We start from the raw sequence: 9,151 nt of genomic DNA, 5'->3' as shown, positions 1-9,151 counted from the left end.
AATCATATCACATGGAGTTGGGTATCTGATTGGCAAATTCTTAATGACAGACATTAGTGGACTTTGAGTAGGTTATGTAATCAGACAAAAATATTACTGTGGCTTTTTCATGATTTTACAAGGGTAGCAAGACATTTCTATCCCGTCTGGATGCATATTACATCCCTCTAGGTGTTTTAACTGTGTGTTAATGATTTGTAAAACCAATCATTTCTTTTTCTTCTAGATGATGGGCCTTCCTATATATATGTGGAAGAAGGTGAGAGATGCAAAAACTCTTGTACTCCTTTAATATTTAGCATGGTGTTAAAACACACAGTGTGTGTATCATTGTTATATTCACACAGATAAGTCTTTTTCTAAACTGTGTAGTAGAGAGGAGAGAGCCTGTCTCTAAAAGTGCAGTGGACGCAGTCTCCGGTGCGAAGCTTCCAGTGCCAACCAGAACGTCTTCCCTCAAGCCGGCCACTGAACGGTATGTTCATTTATGTAAACGTGACATTTGAAAGCAATATTCAAAGATTCAGACAAGGAGAAAATGGGATAGTAATCCCAACACAGAGTGTCTGTGTCTGTGTGTGTGTTTGTGTTGGGCATTCTTAAGGTGCACTTTGTATCCCCTATGGTAGGATAACAGTGAACTCTGAACCCTGTCACCCCCTTACACACACTACTTACATTCTCACACTCTCACAAGCCCCTGAAACTCACTCCCACAATCCATATGAGTACTATAGAATTACACACTGAACTGCAGAACACACACAGGTCAGTTCGTCTCCCGTTGTACATGTCCACTACACGAGAGTGCTTCAGACCATACTTTTTAAAAATTACACCAAACTCCCTTTAATGCACCAGGTCTGAGTAGGGTCGTCTGAGGCGACATAAACTAAATGCACTTTCCTCACTCACATAACACATTTGTCCTATTGAGTGTGTGTTATTTGTGCTGTCGTGATACATGGATGAATGGATGGAGGGATGGACAGGGACAGGTGAGGAAGGCTGGAAGAATGGTGGACTTAAAGAGGAAGAGGAGGAGGGGAGGCTGGTTGAAGTGGCAGATGGTTGGGCCTCTGTTGTGGGAGCAGCTCCAGGTCTCTCTGCGTGTGTGTGTGTGTGTGTGTGTGTGTGTGCGTGTGTGCTTGTGTGTGTGTGTGTGTGCTTGTGTGTGTGTGTGTGTGTGTGTAGGGAGGGGGGTTTAATGGGTGAGTCCTCAAGCAGAAGGCACTTGTGAAAATAATATGGACTCAATTCATTATTAAAGAAGAGACACATAAAATAGAGAGAGGAAGGATTGAAAAGTGTGAAGCGTTTTCCTCTCAAGCCTTTGATAATTACTTACAGCTAAAGAAAACATTTTTTTAATTATCAGTTTTACCTTTTTAAGACCACTTTCTACTTATATTTTCTTAATTGAAACATCGAGAGTGGATGATTCCAAATCCCAGTTATTGTGTACTACAGATAAGGATACACAGCTCAGTAATTCCTCCTTTGAGCATTTCTCCACATTTCCCTGAAGGTGTCAACTCTGGTGTTTCATTAAGTGCTGATGTGTTTCCTGATTAGTTTTCTGATGAGAGGGACTATGTATTGGGAGAGAGGTTGGCCCAGAGTGCTGGCTACGTAACACTGTCTGAGAAAACTCCGCTGATGGAGATATCATCCGAAAAAATGGTTGCCATGGAGACATTCCTCAATGGGGTTCTGTTCTCTCTCTCTATTTTTCTCTGTCTCTCTCTCTCACCCGCTGTACTCTATACCCCTGCAGGAATGACTGGGAACCCCCTGACAAGAAGGTAGACACCAGGAAGTATCGCGCTGAGCCAAAGAGCATCTTCGAGTATGAGCCAGGGAAATCATCTGTGCTGAGGCGGGAGAGAACGGTACTCTCATCACATCTCTTTCCTCTCCTGCTCTCTCTCTCTCTCTCTCTCTCTCTCTCTCTGTCTCTCTCTTCGTATCTCTCCCCCTGTGTCTTTAAATCTCTATGTTGCATGGTCTTTCAGGAAGCTTACTAGACTGGTCTTACTTGTGGGTCAGACGTCATCTGTGGAGGCTGTTACTTCTATGGGGCACAAAAGCATATTTAGTTTTCTGATAGCTCCTCAGTCAGTGATTGTCTACCTTGCTGCTATTGTACATGTGTTGCTATAACATAATGGGGTCAGCCAGCTATGTTTGTGAAGATTGTATTGATCCTTTCACGACATGGAACAGCGCCTCGTTCTTGTGTATCTCATCTGAAGTGGCCCAATTTCACTGCAACTCAGGAGTGAATCAGGACGAAAAGAGGAGAGCAATGTCAGGAGAGCTTCGACTCTGTGATAGACACATCATGTCTGCACAGCCAGCTCACAGAACTAAGCGTTTTCCTTTTTTTTTTTGCTAATATAAAATGAAAGGAAATCTGAGGCTCTTCTCACAGTCGCATGTCAGGCTTGCTAGTGTTTGTGGACAGAAACAGCTTCTGACTGTCACTCTTCTTTGCTGTCTGCCACGGCTCTCACTGGATATCGTGCTACTGGAGAAAGGGATTGAGAGAGAGAGAGAGAGAGAGAGAGAGAGAGAGGAAAAAGAGCTCCTGTTTTCAGCCAGTGGTTATCTGATGACATAATGCTGTAATCACTGTTTGCCTGTGACTCAATTATGCCCAGCTTTGGGGTGGATTACGCATCCTTTTTGGACGCTCACCGGCTGTAGGAGCAGCAACGGTTGCCGCGGCGGCGGCTGTGGTGGCTCCGGCAGCCCCGCCGCTTTGTGGAACCACAACAGGCCCCGACTGGCACCCGCCCTGCCTCCGTTCTCTAATTATATCCGAGAGGTAGCAGTGGATCAGGCTCTCAAAGTGGCTTTTTTGGGGGAATAGCTCTCTCAGTAGTTTGTCTCCTTTTCCCTGTTTATTTTTAGGTTTTTTTTGTGACCTCTTTGATCTCCTAAAATAGATCCACATGCTGTGAAAAGAAAGTGTCATCATGCAAGCCTGAGGGCATAGCCATTATAGTGGAAGCACTTTCCCTATGCACACTGAATGAAATATGAAGCACACATTTGTTAATGTCCTACATTCTTTTGAAATGAGTTTACTCAACACGCAAGTCTCCACAGCAGAGGATTGTGGGTGACACTTTCTATTTACTGTCCAGTTACATCACATTACAGTAATATGACCTGACATTGCGCCATTGTGTTTCCATTTTGTAATGATTAACAAACTAAAGTCCATTGTAGTTGCAGTGTTCCATGTTAATAATATATATAGCTGTTGTATGTATGCTGTAATTGAGAAAGAAAGAGACAGACTGAGTGGGGGCTCGGCCAGAATCTGACACAAACCAGGTCCACCCAGCCATGAGGTCACGCGCTGGACGACAGTAATCGAATTCTCCGTCCCCCTTTCCCTCCTCACGGCCACGCTGTGTCTGTGCATGCGATGTCCGGCCTGTCTCTCCTGAGATTATGATGTGAGAAATATTTCATCTGATATTTCACCAGCCAGCGGCCATGCATCATAGATCCTCATTTGTGTGTGTCTTTTCTGGATTTCAAGTCAACTCTGTGCTGAACCGTCTTCTCTTTCTCTTCTCTTTGTCCTTCTCCTGTTGCCATACCTCCCCTTTTGTAGCCTCAGGACATAAGCCCGGATGATGTAGATTTAGAGAGTGAGCCTTGGTATAGATTCTTTTCAGAGATGGAGTTTGGGAATGTGGTAAGTTTGTCGTTCATGTCAACAGTGAAAGTGTCTTGAAGAGATAATGCATGCCATATAACATCCCTGTTCTGTAGCCTAAACAAATAAAATATCATCGTGTTACTGTATGTCTTGTCTCAACATCATCCCCTCCTCCATGTCATCTTTCCATCTCCATACTCATCCCTGTCATCAACTTGATACATCTCGGTCTCTGGTTCAGTTGGTTTGTCCTGCAGGTCCTGCAGTCATGCCAAAAGTTTGTACCTGAAACGGATGTCTGTTGAATGTATTGGCATTAGAACACAGATTATCAGTGGCTGTTGTCCAGGCAACCTGTTGCTTTCACTTTCATGTTGATTTCTTACAGAGATTCTTCATTCTGCAAATACTGTCTATGAGTAGCGTACACATATTTTAAATAATTTTTAGTATGGAAATGGTCCATTGAGACAGGCAAAAAAAGAAAAGTATTTTACACGACCCAAACAATATACTGTGTGCTGTGAAGTAGACAAAGACGACAACAGGAAACCACTCATGTTTCCAGACTGCTTTGGATGCCTGTTTCGTCTGATTGCCCTTATATGGGCCTCTGCGAGGTGACTCACCCGTACACCCAGACGCTGCTGTCTGTGCAGCTCAGATCCAGGTGTTCTCCTGGCTGGTGTAATGGCCGTGTATGTGAGGGGTCTTGTGAAAGGTGTGCCATCTGGAAACAGCTGGGTCGGGGCCATGGAAAGTGAAGTGATGTCAATTACGGAGATGCAGGCCGAACTGTTTCACTGGAGAGGGTTGACTTCAACCAGCTGTCAGGAAACAACTGCATCCTGCGTTGGGGTTGTGATACAAGGGATGGGACATAAATCTGTCCGTCTTATAAACACACAGACACACACACACACACACACACACATTCTCTCTCTCTCTCCCTCCCTCTGACTCTCTCTCACTCACTCACGCTCTCTCTCTCTCTCTCTCTCTCTCCCTCCCTCCCTCTTGGGATACAGTACAGTAGAAGACAGGTCTGAAATAGGCTCAATGATGCCCACATGTAATTGTTGGTAATGTTTCCAGTGCACGGCAGCTCTGTTGAATGTCCATTAGTATGAAGGATGCTACTTTTTAAAAAGGTTAACGACAATGATGAAGTAGCATTCTAGCTGTTGCCACACAAGTTGTAGCCTTTAATCCTATAGTCTCTTTCCTGCCCTTGACAGAGAATGGAACAGATTAACCTTTCCTCACTTACGTGTTCTAATGTACACATATGTTTCTATACATCAACCCAGTAGCATGAGAAATTGCCATTCAGATGTATAGCGAGCTTAGTAATGCTATGATATATCAAGCCCATCTGTGGCATGGGCTTATAAGGGTTTTATCCTAGCCTGTTGCCTGCCTCAGGGGTGCCCTTGATGTGGGATTCGGACGAGGGCAGAGTCTCTCACCCCGTCCAGGGTTCACCGACTTGGGAAGGGTGCCCAGTGAAAACCCTGTTGCTGACTTGGCTGCAATGCCTTCAATGCTATAGGAATGGTGCTCAGAAGTGTGACTCTGCTGGCACGGTGCCTGTGTTACAGTGTCAGCTAATCAGCACCTTTGAGTAACTAGTGCATTTGTTCGCTCCTGGAGGCTCACGTTGCAATTGAGGGCATGGGTGGGTAGAGAGAGACAGAAAGCAAGGTTAACGAAAAGTCAGAGCTGTCTCTTTGTGTGACTTCAGCTTTTAATGTCCCTCTTGCCTTGAGGTGAAATACACAGAGAATGAGAGAGAGAAAGAGAGAGAGAGAGAGAGAGAGAGAGAGAGAGATAAGATGACGTTTGACAAAAACATCTGGCACCCGTTACTTCATTGCAACTCGTTGTGTGTCACTGCCAAGACATAAGAATTTGTCAGAGGTAAAGCATGCACATATGTGGTGTAGGCCCACTTAGTGCATTCATTTTAGGATCTGAGTGACAAGCCGCTTTGCTATGTGAGCCGCCTGTCACCAGTGACCGGCAGTGATAACTTGGCTGTACCAGAAAATGGAGCAAGCTAACGCTAGCACGAGGTCGGTGAGCCATAGTCAGCTGTCTAGTCCTCTGTCTCAGCCTTGGATGTGGGAAGATCTTGCAGGCTTATGCCAGGCAGCCACACCCTTGGAGTCAAAAGAGGCAAGCCTCGTCCTGAACGTTTAGTCACACTGCTGTGTGGTGTTCCCCTTGCAGATACACCAAGGATGGCCTCCTCCTCCTGCTCCTTCTACGCCTCCTCCTCCTGCTCCTTCTACTCCTCCTCCCTCTCCTCCCTCTCCTTCTCCTTCTCCTTGCTGCCTGTAATGAACCTCACAGGCTGCCATACACTGTCAACGTGTAATTACGCTTGTGGGTTGATGGGCGAAGTGACATTTGCTTTCCTCTTAAGGAACTTGGGAGGGAAAAGAGCCTGCAGGAGCTTCAGCTGCTCTGCTGACGTCGCCCTGCTTGTGCTCACGCTCAGGGCTGTCGTCTGTGAGGTCATGAAAAATGTCGTCGCAGGCAGATTGTCACACACAGACACACACACAGACACACACACACACAGTGGACTGGAATGAGTGCAAATTCCCCGAGTACTTTGTAATAGTTACAGAACGGGGGGTTAGCTTACAATCACACAAGCTTTAAGAGCTCAAGTTGTCAGGTGACAGGTCACTGAGTAATGTTGAGCATCCGGTACGTAGAAAAACATGGGTCAGTTTTCATATGCCATACTTTACTGGCAGTGTATATTTTCTCCCATTCTTGCCTCCATTCACATCGTCCGCGGGGGCTGTCATCTGCCGGATCCCGTGTCTGTCTGATGGGGGTGCTGCCTCATATGGTGGGGCTTTGGTGGGGTTGACAGCCACTGTGGCAACACAGTGGAAACCACAGTCATGAGTGACACGCTACTCTCTGACCCCCCCCACCACCAACTGATGGGATAGAAGAAGGGGGGGGGGGAATGCCAGGGGAGCTGAGAGGGAAGAGGGGGGGGGGGTTCAGGCCCTGGTTTAGGGGTCTCGGGGGAGGGAGGGTATGTAACTCAAGTCTCTAAACTGAATCACATACACTGAGTTGAATTACAGCCCCAGTCATCCAGCATGACTCCCTCAGGCCACCCCCCCCAACACCACCACCACACTGACGTGGCCTACAGGAAGTTCAGCATCATGTTTACCATACCACCCCATGCTCCCCTTTCACATTCCTATCGGTCGAATGCTTCAAAACCAGCCGCGTATCAAAAATTGCCTAACGTTCATGCACCTACGCAACAAAACAATCAGTTTGCTAACGGTTACTTCTTATTAACGGGCTTATTGTGGAAACATGTTAGTGAATTGAGGCCCTGCTTTGCAATGGAAAAGGTTTCCCTGTAAGGACAGTGGTCCGCAAGGCCTATTTTTGCCGCCCCCCCTCCCCCCAACACCATGACCTGCATTGTAAGCCTATTTATACATTTGAAAAGTAGTAAATTTCCTTGAGTCATCTCCAACACCTGTTAGGAAACAGGCGCATGAAAATGGGACAAACATTGTTAACACAGTGTTCCACTGAATCGCCCCCCAGCGTCAAGGGAAAGGAATCTTGCAGGGCTTTGCTTTGGACAATGGCAAGTTAGGGAAGCCGTGTAGCATGTGCTCAGTGTGTGTGCGTTGGCCGACACACGAGCACCTGAGACCCCGGCAGCTGAGACATGGCTCCACGTTAATGTGGAATATCCAGAGGAAGCGCATTACCATTCAGCCAGTGGCTCATCAGCTATAATTGAATAAGAAGTAATTGGATAATCACCAGGAGCAAATGGACCAATGGGTGGGTACCGCTCCAGTGCCAGCTATTGTAGACAGCTAGATGGCACAGCTATTAATCATTTGATCATATTATATATTTAGCATATATCACAATTATTTATGATTTGTCCTCTGTTCATGCGCTACCCTTTCCCCTTCCACAGCACTGCTGTTACAGTACCATTCTGAGGAAACCAACTAGTGATGCTTTTTTGAACCATTTTGCACCATTTTTTTGTTTCATTCTGACATTCACCATTTTTGTTCATTTGTGTCATTGTGTCTGTGTGCACCATGCTGCAAGCTGGTAACTCCAGCCTCTTGGCAGAGTATTATATTGCTGTCCCTGCCTCTCCCTCTCCCTCTCCCTCTCCTATCCGCTGGATCAATCTGGAAGCGGCGTTTTTGTCCCGGCACTTCAGATAAGCGTAGCGCACGCGCTTCCTGTTTGTTCTGTGTTTTGAATTGAGTGCCAGGCTCAGTTACTCTGCACATGTGTTGCAGGGTGGCATCAGCACCATGAAAGTGATCTCACAGAGATAAGCCAGAAACAGACTGGACCAGAATGGCCTCGGTTGAAACATTCTGACGGAATGCTTTTTTGTTTTGTTTGTGTGTGTGTTGTTGTTGTTGGTTGTTGTTGTCTGTGCTGTTTTTGCGTGCTGGCCTTTTTTTGCTCTGGGTCAACCCTTGTTCTAGAAGGGCGAAACGGGTCCCAGCAACACTGGGCATTTATAAATAGATAAGACTATAGACCTGCCAGGATAACATTCTGCTCACATAAAGATAGGCATTCATCGCCAAAGGTTATTAATGATCCTTCTTCCCTCCACCCGGCAACCCATCGGAAAGGCATGCGACGGTCCTGCGCCTCCCATCTCCACTCCCACACAGACGGACACGCGGGAGGGCAGGGGTGGGGTGTGGTGGGGTGGGGTGGGGTGTGGTGGGGTGGGGTGGAGAGCAGGCGGGTGGAAAGAAAGAGGGGTCCAAGTGGTCGCATGTAGCCTTTCCCCCAAAGGGGCACGGGCACCGTCCGGACCGTCCCCGGGATTGTGCAATCGTATTTGCAAACAACACTTGTGCGTGCGTCCACGGCCACCGCTGCTGCCACCCCGCGTTATTTTTAACCCCCAAGTGACGTCCATGTGGCGAAAGGCAACAGAAACAGTGGCCTAAATTTAGCCGCCTCTAAACCATTCAAAAGGCAAGGGGGTGTGCTCCCCCAGCGAATGGCTCTCCCTGTGTTTTGAGTCGACTTGAGTTGCTGCCTCGAAATAATTGCCTGCCTGGCCAATGAGATCCCACTGCTGTGACCGCGTGTGTAGCCATGTGAAACTTTCACGCACATATTGTTGTGTATGTGTATGTGTGTGTGTGTGTGTGTGTGTGTCTGTGTGTAAAAAAGTGCATGTGCTTTTCTGTGGGCTTGAAATGGCTTACACTTGTGTTGATATAGCTTATTTGTAGGGTGTGTGTGTGTATGTGTGTATATATGTGTATATATGTGCGGGTGTGTGTGTGTGTGTGTGTGAAGGCTGCTTTAATGACTTTATATGTGTATATATGTGTATGTATGTGAAAGAGAGGGGCTGCTTGCGTGCATGTATATGTGTGTATGTGTGTGTGTTTGTGTGAGAGAGAGTGGCTG

At 46.8% G+C, this 9,151-nt stretch overlaps 1 protein-coding gene across 1 annotated transcript in view; it reads left to right on the top strand.

The window, feature by feature from the left end:
* The window catches only part of sorbs1 (sorbin and SH3 domain containing 1), a 59,888-nt gene that overhangs the window by 25,244 nt on the left and 25,493 nt on the right, over positions 1-9,151 (top strand). The window contains exons 10-13 of the mRNA XM_076285396.1: positions 227-259; positions 376-475; positions 1,778-1,892; positions 3,632-3,715. Of these exons, the coding sequence (XP_076141511.1) occupies positions 227-259; positions 376-475; positions 1,778-1,892; positions 3,632-3,715 (332 nt within the window). The remainder of the gene's footprint in view (positions 1-226; positions 260-375; positions 476-1,777; positions 1,893-3,631; positions 3,716-9,151) is intronic.

Source organism: Alosa pseudoharengus, unplaced genomic scaffold, assembly GCF_046254945.1.
Source record: "Alosa pseudoharengus isolate Yale_2024_CS ecotype anadromous, Long Island Sound unplaced genomic scaffold, YU_APseudo_1.1 YU_APseudo_1.1_scf_15, whole genome shotgun sequence".
NCBI lineage: Eukaryota > Metazoa > Chordata > Actinopteri > Clupeiformes > Clupeidae > Alosa > Alosa pseudoharengus.
The sequence above is the reverse complement of the archived record's forward strand: the minus strand, read 5'-3'. Positions and strand labels throughout refer to the sequence as shown.